Below are 13,359 nucleotides of genomic sequence, written 5' to 3'. Positions count from 1 at the left end.
CGGGGGCCGCGCCGCGCGCCGCGCGCGGTCGCGCCCTGATTGGCTCTAAGGGTTATCCGTCAGGGCCGTGCCCCGCCCCGCCGCGGCGGTGCCTGCCCGGGCTCGGCGCGCGGCGCTCGGCGCTCGGCGCGCGCACCGGGACCCGTACCGGGACCGGGACCGGGACCCGCCACCGGCACCGGCACCGTCCCCAGCCGGGACCGGCACCTCCCGCCCCGGGAGTGGGCCACCGGGACCTTCCCCCCCCCCCCCCCTCCGCCCCTCCCGGTACCGGCCGCGGGATCGCCGGCCCCGCCCGCTCCGCCCGGTACCGTGCCGTCACCTGCCCCCACCATGATGAAGTTTCGGTTCCGGCGGCAGGGTGCCGATCCGCACCGCGATCGCCTCCGCCACGACCTCTTCGCCTTCAGCAAGGTGCGTTCCGGGGCGGTGGCAGACCCCGGGGGGTGGGGACCACCGGGAGCCACCGGGAGTATCGGGCAGGGCTCCGGGACCGGGGTGCGGGCAAACCCCCCCCCCGGTGGCGCAGGCTCAGGCACCCCCTGGGCTCGATCCCCGGGGAGGGGAGCAGCGCACGGGGCACCGCCCCCCCCCCCCCCCCCGGGACCGGTGCCACGCACCGAGACCCCCCCCGCCCCGCTCCCCGGGGAGTAGGTCTGGTCCCGGGAAGGGGGCACCCCTGGGTGGGCAGGGCCCCCGGGTGCGGGGGACCCCCGGGTGCAGGCTGTGGGGACACCCCAGGGGGGATGCACCCCCCGGGGGTGGGTCCCGGGACCCCCCAGTTGCAGGATTTGCCCTCCCCGGCAGCGTGGGGGGGGGCAGGCTGGGGGGCTGCCCTTCTCCCCTGGGGTGCAGCGGACACCCCCGCCTTAGGGAGCACCCACACCCGGGGGACACCCTGGGGCAGGATGCGACCCCCTCACCGGCGCGACATCCCCCTTCCCCAGCCCCACCGGGGTGGGGGGCTACCCCGAGCGCCCCGGTTCCCGCGCTGCCCCTGTCCCGTGGCTTCCCCCAGGCCTCGCTCACCGGCAACCGCATCTTGGGGTGCCCCGCGGCCCCCCACCCTGTCGGGCCCCAGAGCATCCCCAGCTGCAACCCTTGTGCCCCATGGGGGGGCTCAGCCCCTCGCCCTAACCCCCTCAGGGGTGGGATATGGGGGGCTGGACCCCCTGTGTCCACAGGGCCCTCTGGTGATGACTCGTGGGGGTCCCCTTGCACCCCAAAGATGTGTCTCTGGGGGACTGGGGGGCATCAGAGGCCCAGAGCTCAGCCCCCCCCCCCCCCCCCCCCCCCCCCAGCACTGGGGAGGTTTCCCTGCTTGGCCCCATCATGCAGGGTGGGGACCCCCCCCCCCGGCCTCGCCAAATGACCGGGGAGGGACCCTGCGAGCCCTCGGGTGCCAGACCCGTCCCTCGGCACGTTGGCAGGACGGGCTGCGCCGGTGGGCGCCCGCCTGGGTCTCGGTGCGCCCTGTCCCGGTTAGTCCCGTGGTGTTGGGACCATCCTCCTGCCCTGGCCCCGGGGACAGGAGAACACCGGCAGCGGCCCCTGGCTGAGCCCAGACCGTGTCCGTCCGTCCGTCCGTCCTTCGGCAGCATCTTGGCACCGGTGTCGGGCGCTTGCCCAAACTCACGGTGGCGTGCACCGGCGGGACCCCCGGATCCCCCCGCAGCGGGGCCGGACTGGGAGGTGTTGGGGTGTGCCGTGGTGGGGAGGGGGGGGTCAGAGCCAGCACCCACCGCCCCCGCACAGCCCTGTCCCCCCAGGCTCTGGGCGAGGGTTTGGCCGGGGCGTGAGGCTCAGCCCAGCTGGAACCCCCCTCCCAGTTTTGGGAATGACTGTCCCACGGCCGGATCCTGGCCGAACAGGCACACTGGGGGGTCTGTACCCAGCGGGGCGTCCTGGGGGGGCCGGGGAGCAGCCTCGCTTTGGCCGGCCCGGTGCTGGGGCCGTCGGCTGCCCACCTGCCTCCCATTAACGGTTGTTTTTCCTCCCGAGTTCCAGATCTGCCTGGGATTTGCTGTAATTTGGCCGGGAGCGCGCCTTGGCCGGGCCGGCACAGCCTGCCGGATGCAGCCCCGCTGCCGGGCGGGAGGAAGGGCTGAGCGTGGGGGGCTGCCAGCTGGGTCCCCTCTCCGGGGCTGGGGGTGCAGGGGAGCGCTGAGGGGGTCTTTGCCAGCGTCATCGCGCCGGTCCCCAACCTAAAGCGTCACCACGGTGTCCCCACGCTGCTGCCGTCCCAGCTCCCGCCGCCATCCTCCGGTGCAACGTGCGTCCCCGGGGAGGGATTCGGGGTGACCCTGCGTGGGGCTGCCACGAGGACCGGGACCCGCAAGCATCCACTAACTCACCCCCCCTAGCCAGGCTGGGACCCCCTGGATGGGCTGGGGACGTTGGCACGCTCCCGAAGGTGGCCCTTCGGAGGGGAGCGGGAGTCAGGGGGTGATGGCGGCTGCGCCGGCGGGTGTGAAAAGCCGCCCCGCTGCGCCTCTCGGTCGCCCCAGACAAAGGGAGCGGGTCAGGATCCGGCCAGTCTGGCTCCGGCGGCCTCCGTATCGTCTGATCGCGACGTCGCCGCTCAGCCGAGCTACCCCGAGGGCCGCTTTCCCCCCGCCCCGGGAACCCCGCGGTCCTCTCGCCGTGGGCCGGGGCGGTGGGTGCCCCCCATCTCCCTCCCGCTGCCAAGCGGGCAACCCCTCCCCAGCCGGCGAGTCCGGGCACGCCGTCGCCCGGCCGCGACTTCCTTGGGAAGGTGCCCGCGGGCGGCACGTGGCTCCGGCAGGGACGTCCCTGGCGCTGGTGGGTCCCGCTTGCCTGGTTCCGCCACCCGGCACCGTGGACCCCTGGGGACGTCGCGGTGGGGGTCCCGCCTGCCTGTGGGGGTGAGCTGGACCCCGCGCACCCCTCCTGGGGCATCCGCACCTTGGGCAGGGGGGTTTAGAGCGGGGGGGGGGGGGTCCCTTCTCCGAAGCGGCGGGGTGGCTCGTGCAAGCTCAGACCTACGCTGGACCTCGGTGCGGCGGTTGGATTTGGTCTGTTTTGGGGTGTCAGGTGGAAATTGGGGAAGGAGTGATGTCCTCCCTCCCCAGGGACCCCCTTGGTGGCAGTGGGAGGGGGGACGAGGCAGCATCCTCACGGTCCTCCATCGCTGGGGTGAAGCTCAGGCTGGTGCAGGATTGGAGCCGTGGGGTCGAGAGAGGGCTGGGGGGGGCGGTTTGGGAGGGCTCAGGGATTGGGGGTCCTGGCTCTGACCTGCCTTTCCCCACGGCAGACGGTGGAGCACGGCTTCCCCAGCCAGCCCAGCGCCCTGGCCTACGACCCTGCCCTGCGCGTGATGGCCATCGGCACCAAGGCAGGAGCCGTGAAGCTGTATCCTTTTCCCCGCTGAGGGCAGGAGGTAAGGACCCCCCCCCCCCGACACACACACACATACACCCCCCCCTCCGGCTGCCCCCATCCTGGGGGACACCAAGAGACGTGGCCGTGCCGCTGCTGACCCATCCGGCAGCGCCCCGTCCCCCAGCTCTGCTGGCGTCTGTCCGTCTGTCCCTCCGTCCAGCTGGGCTGCAGCTGGGCTGGGTGGAGGGGGGGGGGACGGACACGGTGGCCGGAGGAAGCCCCCGCCTCGCCTGAAACGATGGGGGGAGCAAAGGGGTTCGGCCATCCCGGGTGGCATCCCAGGCCGGGGGGTGCTTCCCGGTGTCACCCTCCCCTTTATCCCGGGGGGGCTCCTGTCCATCCTGGCCTCATCTGTGCAACCTTTTTTGGGGGGGGGGACACGGACAGCGGGACCTCCGGCCGGCTTGGCGCAGGGGTGGGGGGGGGCTGTGGTGGGCGCTGAGCCCGGTCCTGAGTGGGGGGCCGAGGAGGGTGGTAGTGGTGGTGGTGGTGTGGGGGGGGGAAGAAGACGACGACGCGGGGCCCGGCCAGGCTTTGTTGCCGGCGGCGTGCAGGGAGACTTCAGAGGGCTGCTGGCGGGCGGCCAGGGCTGGATGCGGCCCGCGTTCGGGGGGCCTCCGCGCCGCAGGAATGCGGGGGGGACGCGGGGGCGGCTGCGCCCGGATCGGGGTCGGGGTAAAGGAAGGGGGTGTGTGTGTGTGTGGGGGGGGGGTGTTCCACGCTCCCCCTCCCCCAGGCCGGTGGCTCGCTGCCTCCCGAACACAAAGATGGCGGTTTTTTTGTGGGTTTGTGTTTTTTTTTTTTTTTTTTTTTTTTTCTTCTGCCGAGGCCGCCCGGGTGCCAGCCCGGCCGCGATGTCGCCGGTCGCTCCGCTTGGCCGACTCGCCGTGGGGTGCTGGCTCCGGCCACCCCCGGGTTAAACCCCCTCCGAGGGCCGCGGAGCTGCCGTTTTGGGGGGCTGCGGTGCCCTGTGCATCCTCTGCGGGGATGTTTTTGGGGTGGTACCCGGCTCGGGGCTGGCAGTGGGGTGGCACGATCCTGCCCGTGGCACTGCAGCCTGCGCCCACCCGGCCCCGCTCTGGCTGCCACCGAGAAGATGCTTCTGGAGGCTCATGGTGCCGGGGAAGCCGGGGCCGGGCGAGGCAGCAGCCGGAGCTGGCCTGACTGGTGCTACTGGTTAGTGGGGGCACCCATGGGTTGTCCCCGGACAGGCTGGGTGGATCTGGCTGCAGAGAGCCCGGCATCGAGGGGCTGCCACCGCCTGCGGGATCTCCTGGGACAGCTGGGGGTCCCTGGGCTTGGAACCCCCATTGCGGTGAGCCAGTGCCACCGGTGTTCCCTGGCCGCTTGCCCCGAGGGCTACCTGCCTTTTGGCCAGTGGCACCATTTTGGGAAAGACCTCAGGATGAGCGAGGATGGGTGGCATCCACCGTCCCCTTAATGCCCAGCATCCCCTGCGTGCTCCCGCTCGCATGCCCTGTTGTCCGGCCTCACCAAAAGCCTCCGTGGCTCTGGCCTGGCTCTGCCAGCTCGGCTGTGCCCGGCGCTGCCAGACAGCTCCTGCCTGTCGGTCTGGGCAGAGCCGCTGGGCTTGTTCCCTGCGCCGAGGGCACCGGGGTGGTGGCCGGGGGCGAGGACCACAGGGGCTGGCTGGCAGAAACCCTTGGCACGCGGCGTGCCAAGACGTAGCTGCGCGACGCGCCGGCGACGCCGGGCTTGGGGGGAAGCAGCTTGCCGGGTCTGGGGATGTCGGGGAGGTGCCGGGTCGGGGTGCACCGTGCGGTGCCGGAGCTGCCGCACGGGTCCTGCCCCGGTTCCTGCTGAGCGGCGTCGCCGACGGAGGAGCCGGGACCAGTCGGGTGAGTGAGGCTGTGCCGGCGCATGCCGAACCCCACCCTGCTGCCGGTTCGTGCCGGGCTGGTTGGGGCTGCCGGCGCCTCTGCACGGCCGTGGCCCCGCGGCTGAGAAAGAAGGGGGTGGCAAAGGGCAGGAGCCGGCCTGGCCCTCGCACACCCACCCCAGCCACGCGTTGGCCGCATCCTGGCCCGGGGCATCCCGGTTGGAGGTGCTTGGCGGATCCCAACCAGGAACGGTGGTACCGAGGCTGGCTCTGGCACTGGGTGCTGCCAGGGATGCTCTCCCCGGGGGCACGGGGCTAAACTGGTGCCTGCTGGCAGAACTGTGACCTTGGGGGGAATTTGGGGACGGTCCAGGGATTTGGCGGGGGGGTGGGGGGGCTCTACCCTCGTTGTTTCTTTGACGGCCCCCCCCAGATACGGCGCGCCAGGCGTGGAGCTGACGGGCTTGCACAAGGAGACAGCCACCGTCACCCAGCTGCATTTCCTCCCCGGCCAGGTAGGTGGGTGTCCCCGGGGTGGGGGGGAGCCTGGCAGCAGTCCCCCTTGCCCCCCACCCACCCCACTATCGTTGTTCCCCCCCCTCCCAGGGCTGGCTCCTCTCCTTGCTGGACGACAACACGCTGCATCTCTGGGAGGTCTGCCAGAAGGAGGGCTGCTCTCACCTGGAAGAGACCCGCAGCTTTGGCCTCCCGGGACGCCCAGGGTCCGACAGCGCTAAGTACTTGCCTGGTGGGGGGGTCCTCCCCAGCCGTCCCCCCCACCCCCGTGGGGCTGCGGCCGGGAGCGATACCGCTGCCGGCTGGGAACGGTGCGTGGGAGCAGCCGTCCCCGCTCCGGGCGGGATGGCAGCCAAGGTCCCCTCAGTGGCGGTGGTTTCGCTGCTGGGATGCTCCTCCGATCCCGGCTGGGATGCTGCGGGGGGGGGGGTGTGAAGCGCGGCCCTGAGCTTTTTTTAGCTGCTGGCAGGGCCCCGGGGTGATAAGTGGCTTTTATCGCTGTTAGTGCTGGGGCCATCCCTGTCCCAGTCCTCCTGGGCCAGCGGGGCTGGGGATGCAGCGTCGGGGCAGGGGAGGTTTGGGGTGTCTCTGCCGCTCCCCCAGACCCAGCACGGGGCTGATGCAGGCCCCCGCTCCCCCCTTCCAGCTGCTCCCCCGGCATCACACGGGTGACGGTGGTCCTGCCGACGTCCGCCTGCGCGGTGGCCTGCCTGGGCACCGAGGGCGGCGCGGTGTACTTCCTCGCCCTGCCCGCCCTGGTGCTGCTGGAGGACAAAACCCTCTTCCCGGACGAGATCCTGCAGAGGTGAGCCCTGCAGACCCTGCGCCCCCCTCCCCACCACCCCCAGCCCCCCCTGACACCCCCTCTGTTTGTCATCCTTCCCCCCCCAACGCAGCGTCCCTGATGACTACCGCTGCGGGAAGGCGCTGGGGCCGGTGGAGTCCATCCAGGAACACCCGCGCGATGGCAGCCGGCTCCTCATCGGGTACAGCCGGGGGCTGGTGGTCCTCTGGGAGCAGAGCACGCGCACCGTCCAGCATCTTTTCCTAGGGAACCAGGTACCGGGGATGGGGGGGGGGGCTGGCGGGGCCGCGGCCTCGTGCGTATCCCACCCCCCCCCTCAACCCCATCCTGGGTGTCAAGCCCCCCGCCGTGTGCTCCTGCAGCAGCTGGAGAGCTTGGCCTGGGAGCAAAGCGGGAAGAGCATCGTCAGCTCCCACAGCGATGGTGGGTACATGGTGTGGGCGGTGAGCGGTGCCGGCCAGAAGACCCAGCAGCCCGTCATGTCCACCATCCCCTACGGTACGGGGAGGGTCGTTGGGGTTGGGGGCTGATCGCCCCATCCCGGTGCCGGTGCTGCAGCCGCGGGGTTGATATTTTTGTTTCAGGTCCGTTCCCTTGCAAAGCCATCAGCAAAATTCTCTGGCGGACCTGCGAGTCGGGGTACGTCCCCGCGGCACGGGGGGGCTGCTCCGGTGTGCACACCCCCCCCCATCTCCAGCAGCTGGGCCGGGGTGGTGATGGGCATGGCGGGGGGGGACCTAGGCTGCTGGGGAAGATGCTCTGCGGGGTCTGGGATCTGATGGAGGCTGCTTCATCCCACCCAGGAACCCCTTCATCATCTTCAACGGGGGGATGCCACGGGCAAGCTACGGCGACCGGCACTGCGTCAGCGTGCTGCAGGGCCAGACTCTGGCCACGCTCGACTTCACCTCCCGCGTCATCGACTTCTTCACCGTGCAGAGCGCCGAGGCGGCCGAGGGAGGTACGTTCTGCCGGGGCAGCCCCGGGGAGCGGGTGGTGGTGGTGGGGGGGGGTCTCCGCTAGCAGCAGCCATCTCCCCCCTCCCCAGGCTTTGAGAACCCCCGTGCCCTTGTTGTGCTGGTGGAGGAAGAACTGGTGGCCATCGATCTCCAGACACCGGGCTGGCCCACCATCCCTGCCCCGTACCTGGCACCGCTCCACTCCTCCGCCATCACCTGCTCCTGCCACGTCTCCAACGTGCCCCTCAAGCTCTGGGAGAGGATCGTCAGCGCTGGCGAACAGCAGAGCCCCCGGCTCTCCTCTGCGGTGAGCGACGGGGATGGCAGCGGTGGGGGGGGAATCCCTCCGAGCCCCCCAGGATGGGCTGGCGGAGGGATGATGCTTGCTCCCCACGGGTGGGCTCCCTCCATCCCTCCCTCCATCCTTCCCTCCAGGCTTGGCCCATCGACGGGGGGAAGAACCTGGCCCAGGAGCCCACGCAGAGGGGGCTTCTCCTTACCGGGTGAGTGGCCTGGCAGTGGGGAGGGGGGTCCTGGGAAACCCAAAATGTGCTGGGACACGTGTGCACACACACACGCACACATCCTCAGCCTCTTCCAGCGGTGGAGGAGTGGGACGGGGTGGCAGTGGGTTCCAGCCACTTTTGTTGGGTGGGCTGCCCCCCTCTCATTCAGCTTGATGGCCGGGCAGGAGTGTGTCACCCGCTGCTGCGTTGTCCCCCCTTGTCCCCCCCCTTCTGGCACGGTGGCTGCCAGCACACAGGCGGCTCTTGTTAGCCGGGCAGATGTCAGGGCTCCGTGCTAACAGGGCCTCCCTGTCCCCCCCCTCAGGCACGAGGATGGCACGGTGCGGTTCTGGGACGCCTCGGGGGTCTCGCTGAAGCCCCTCTACAAGCTGGGCACCGCCAACATCTTCCAGACGGACTGCGAGCACAACGACAGCCTCAACCAGGCGGGCGAGGAGGAGTGGCCGCCTTTCCGCAAGGTGAGGTCCCCGGAACCGGGGCGGGGGGACGCCGCTGAGGACCCCCCAGCACCCCCCTGCCTCCGTCGGCACCGGAGGGGCAAACCCAGAGGCGGGCACGGAGGATGCGCCCGCCGGAGCCGTCCCGGTTGTGCCCCGGGGACGTGTCCCCCAGCTGGGCACAGCTGCCGTGTGACGCCCCGTGGGGACACAAGAGACGCTTGTTCCGTGTGTCCCGTCTCGTGGGTCTGCCCCAGCGCGGGGGGGGAGCCGGGGGACGCGTGGGGACAGACTTTTCCCGGGCGTGATGCCCGGAGCAGCCCGTGCGCCGCAGCCGGTACCCGCCAGCTGGTGGGCTGACGTGGGGGTGCACCAGAGGGGGGGGCTGCCCTGCAGCTGTATGAAGGCACCCAGCTCCCCCCTCCTCGCCTGCAGGTGGGCTGTTTTGATCCCTACAGCGACGACCCACGCCTGGGCGTGCAGAAGATCGCTCTCTGCAAGTACACGGCCAAGATGGTGGTGGCCGGCACGGCAGGGCAGGTAGGGCAGAGGGGGGGCTGCCGGGCACCTCTCGGCTCCTCTCTTGGAGAGACATGGCATGGAGGGGGGGCTTCAGACCCCCGTGCCTGTCCGTGAAAGGCTTCTGCCCCCGGCTTGCAGCAGGGTGGCTGTCCTGGTGTGGGGCTGGCACGTGTTCCCCCACCATCAACGCTTGTCCCCCGCAGGTGCTGGTGATGGAGCTGAGCGACGAGAAGTCGGAGCACGCGGTCAGCGTGGCCACGGTGGACCTGCTGCAGGATCGCGAGGGCTTCACCTGGAAGGGCCACGACCGGTTGGCCCCCAGGAACGGGCCTCTGCCCTTCGCCCCCGGCTTCCAGCCCAGCGTGCTGGTGCAGTGCGTGCCCCCCGCCGCCGTCACCGCCGTCACCCTCCACTCCGAGTGGAACCTCGTGGCCTTCGGCACCAGCCACGGCTTTGGACTCTTCGACTATTACCGGCGTAACCCCGTGCTGGCCAGGTATGGGTGGGGGTGGATTTTGATGCCAGGGACCCCCCCCCCCAGAGCGATGCAGCAGGGGTCTGGGCGCTGAGTGACGTCGGTACCCGCAGGTGTACGCTGCACCCCAACGACTCGCTGGCCATGGAGGGGCCCCTGTCCCGGGTGAAGTCCCTCAAGAAGTCCCTGCGGCAGTCCTTCCGTCGCATCCGCAAGAGCCGGGTGTCGGGCAAGAAGAGGCTCAACGCCAGCAGCCCCTCCAGCAAGGTGGGCAGGGAGTGGGGGCCCGCCACGACTGCTCCTCATCCCCACCGGGCAGGGGCTGACCCCCGTGTCCCCCTCCTCAGGTGCAGGAGGCCAACGCGCAGCTGGCGGAGCAAGCAGGACCCCCCGAGGTGGAGATGACGCCCGTGCAGCGGCGGATCGAGCCTCGCTCGGCTGACGACTCGCTCTCGGGGGTGGTGCGCTGCCTCTACTTCGCCGACACCTTCCTCCGAGACGGTGAGACCCCCCCCCCCCCCACCCTGCTTCCCTGGGAAAAGCCCCTGAGCTGGGTCTGGCTGGTGCCACGCTGTAGGGAAGGGGGCTCTGACGCTGCTCCCATCCCCGCAGCCGCCCACCACGGCCCCACGATGTGGGCAGGGACCAACTCTGGCTCGGTGTTCGCCTATGCCCTGGAGGTGCCATCGCAGGAGAAGTTTTCGGAGCGAGCGGTGGAGGCGGTGCTGGGGAAGGAAATCCAGCTGATGCACCGGGCGCCGGTGGTGTCCATCGCGGTGCTGGACGGGCGAGGGAACCCCCTGCCCGAGCCCTACGAGGTCTCGCGGGACCTGGCCAAGGCCCCCGACATGCAGGGCAGCCACTCCATGCTCATCTCCTCCGAGGAGCAGTTCAAGGTGAGCGTGGGGCTCGGTGTCCCCACCGCGGCGGGGATGGGACCCACCACCCACAACGTGTCCCATGTCCTCTCTGGGTGTCCCCATCACCCCAGGCGCAGGGACGGGGGCTGGAGGTGACCGGCCAGGTTCCCGGGGCACTCCTATGCCTGTCCCGGGGGGTGGTGGCTCCAAGGGGAAGGTGCTGCCCTTTGCCAAGGGCTTCCATGGTGGGAGGCTGCTCGGGTGACCCCCGAAACCCCGCAGGTTCCTGTTCCTCCTTGGTACCCGGCTCCTCTCATCCTCCCAGGTCTTCACGCTGCCCAAAGTGAGCGCCAAGACCAAATTCAAGCTGACGGCGCACGAGGGTTGCCGGGTGCGAAAGGTGGCCCTGGTGAGCCTGGCCAGCGCCAGCTCCGAGGAGCGGCTGGAGAACTGCCTGGCTTGTCTCACCAACCTGGGTGACATCCACATCTTCACCGTGCCCGGCCTGCGGCCCCAGGTCCACTACGGCTGCATCCGCAAAGAGGACATCAGCGGCATCGCCTCCTGCGTCTTCACCAAGCATGGCCAGGGTGAGGGCACCAGCCCTGCGCTGGGGGTGATGTCCCTCATAGATGGGACGTTGTCTCTGGCCGCAGCCCCGCGGGAGGGGGTCCCTGAGGCTCTTTGTTGTCCCCCCCACCTCTAGGTTTCTACCTAATTTCACCGTCCGAGTTCGAGCGCTTCTCGCTGAGCGCCAGGAACGTGACGGAGCCGTTGTGCCGGCTAGAAGTCTCCCGGCTCCAGGACACCTCCTGCCTCAGGTGGGACGGGTGCCGGGGACACGGTGGCTTTGCTACAGCAGCACCCCTGTACCCCCACCCCACGGCACCGGCTCCGGCGGTAACTTCTGCCCCCCACCACCCCGTTTCCTTCCAGCAACAGCTCGACGGCGACGCCGAAGCTGCCGCAGGCGAACGGCACCCACGTCCCGCGCAGCCCCGAGGGCCGACGCTCGCCCACCGACAGCGACCGTGAGTGATCACCCCGTCCCCGCCGTTCGCACCGCGTCCCCGCGGGCCCTACGCCGGGGCTGGCCTCGTGTCGTGGCTGGCCCCCCCACCCCAGCCCTCCCGTCCCCATGGCTTCGCAGGGTCCCCCGAGGAACACCCGGCCGCCTTCTCGCCCGGCCCCATCGACTCCCCCAACAGCAGCATGGAGAACCCGCTGGACACCACCGGCGACATCACCGTGGAGGAAGTGAAGGATTTTCTGGCGTGAGTGGAGGGAGAGGGGCGGAAAATGGTGTAACCGGCACCCACGGCCACTGCCGCCAGCACCGAGGGGCCGCGACGGTGGCCCCCCCCGCTGCCCCGGCTGCCTCTCACCCTGCTCTGCCCCAGGTCCTCGGAGGAAGCGGAGAGGAACCTAAGGAACGCCAGCGAGGACGAAGCCCGGCCCGCGGGGATCCTCATCAAGTGAGGTGCGTGAGGGGCCGGTGGTCCCCAGGGTGGGCACGGGGCAGGGGGGGGCAGGTGGCCCCCCGTGGGGACGTGGCTCCGGCCGCAACCCCTGGGGTGCCATGGGGTTCGGAGCTGGGACCCCAGTGCGGTGTCCCGGCATCCCCATCCATCACGGGGAGGACGGGGCTGGGGTCCCTGGAGCTTGGTAGAGGAGGGGGGAGCAGCGTGTCCTGTGGCCCCCCCAGGTCCCTTTCTGAGGGTCTGCGTCACCCGCAGGCATCGCCGGCCTCTCCAGCCCATCTCAGTGCTCGGATTCCCGGGACGCGCGACTCGACTGGACCCCCACCCCGCGCCCCCTCCCCACATAACGTAGACTCGCCTCTTCTCTAACATCCGTGCTGGCCGCCGGTGCGCCCCGGCTCCGGCACGCTTCCCCCCCACACCTCCCTGCCCGGCTGCCGGCCCCGGACCCCCCCCGCTCCTCCCCACCGGCCCCAAGCCGGGGGCCGTGGTGCACAAACTCTTCCCGGGGAAGATAATTTTCTTTTTTATACACGGTTGAGTGTCACTATCCCCTGCTCCAGAACCCCCTTCCCGGGGGATGCTGCTGCTTCCTCGGCTCCAGGGGGGAGGGCTGGGGCTTATGGACCCCCCCCTCATCCCCTGGTTTTGGTCCCTTGGGGAGTTGGGGGGGCCGGGAGCCCTTGGGCATGGCCCCCCCCAAACCCTGGTCTGTGTTTACATGCCCGGCTCCCTGCAGTTTACAGCCCCATCCCCTGCCTGCCGGGAGGCTCCGGCTGCCGCACAGGGACTGTCCCCTTCTTGGGGTGGGGGGGAGCCCAGCGTGGCCCCCCTGGCTCCCAGCTGGGCACCGGAGGGCTTGAGCAGCCCAGGGGTGGGCACGGGAGGGGGGGGGGGTCACAGGTGGCCTTCTTTTTCTCTTAGTGGCTTCTCCAAGGGCTATTCTCCAGGTTGGGCTCTATGCCTGCTGCTCCTTTCTGAACACTAAAATTCCTGCCACGGGTGGGTTTGGGATGGGATCGTGCTGTGGGATCGGGGGGGGGGGGAACGGGACGGACATCGGCTCCCCGGCCCTGGTCTGTGCTGGTGCTGGGGGCAGATGGGGCATGGGCTGCCCCAGTTCCCCTCCTGCCCCATCCGGGGAGGGGGGGTCTCACTGTGCCAAATCCCTGCCGGGCTCCCCAGCCCGTCCTCGTCCTCGCAGGGGGCTGCAGGGATGCCGGCTCTGTCCCTCTGTCAGGGCTCAGCTTGGCACCTGCCCCTCTCATTTTGGGGATCTGGGGTGGTTTCAGACCCCCCCCCCCCCCCCACTCCGGGCTCTCTTGCGGTACGTGTGTGGCTGGGGGGGGGGGTCCAGGCGAGGCAGCGCTGCCCTGGGCTCTGTCGTTGCCTGCCGAGGCCGGGGCTGTAGTGTCCCTGGTAGAAACCCCCCCCTCCACCTCATCCTTTTTTTTTTTTTGGTAAGATGAATTTAGCATTGTTTAGTTATTAAAAATACTGGTTTTTAATATTGAAAATAAAGCATTTAATATCAA

General features: G+C 70.1%; 1 protein-coding gene across 2 annotated transcripts; it reads left to right on the top strand.

The window, feature by feature from the left end:
• Positions 1-69: 69 nt before the first annotated feature.
• Positions 70-13,359, top strand: LLGL1 (LLGL scribble cell polarity complex component 1). 2 transcript variants are annotated; one of them, XM_052772277.1, is made up of 23 exons: positions 70-414; positions 3,275-3,372; positions 5,676-5,757; positions 5,849-5,964; positions 6,405-6,563; positions 6,655-6,817; positions 6,926-7,061; positions 7,148-7,202; positions 7,367-7,524; positions 7,612-7,829; positions 7,958-8,025; positions 8,354-8,507; positions 8,922-9,026; positions 9,212-9,504; positions 9,597-9,750; positions 9,831-9,984; positions 10,096-10,379; positions 10,669-10,933; positions 11,050-11,164; positions 11,280-11,374; positions 11,494-11,617; positions 11,744-11,823; positions 12,080-13,359. In XM_052772277.1, exons 1-22 carry the CDS (start codon positions 334-336, stop codon positions 11,820-11,822), a joined length of 3,156 nt encoding a protein of 1,051 aa, XP_052628237.1. In that variant the 5' UTR covers positions 70-333; the 3' UTR covers position 11,823; positions 12,080-13,359. The 2 variants fall into 2 exon arrangements, with proteins under 2 accessions (XP_052628237.1, XP_052628236.1); XM_052772276.1 differs by having other exon boundaries at positions 5,849-5,979.

The sequence above is a fragment of the Harpia harpyja genome, chromosome 21 (assembly GCF_026419915.1).
Source record: "Harpia harpyja isolate bHarHar1 chromosome 21, bHarHar1 primary haplotype, whole genome shotgun sequence".
Classification (NCBI taxonomy): Eukaryota; Metazoa; Chordata; class Aves; order Accipitriformes; family Accipitridae; genus Harpia; species Harpia harpyja.
This window is presented reverse-complemented; position numbering and strand designations above follow the sequence as displayed.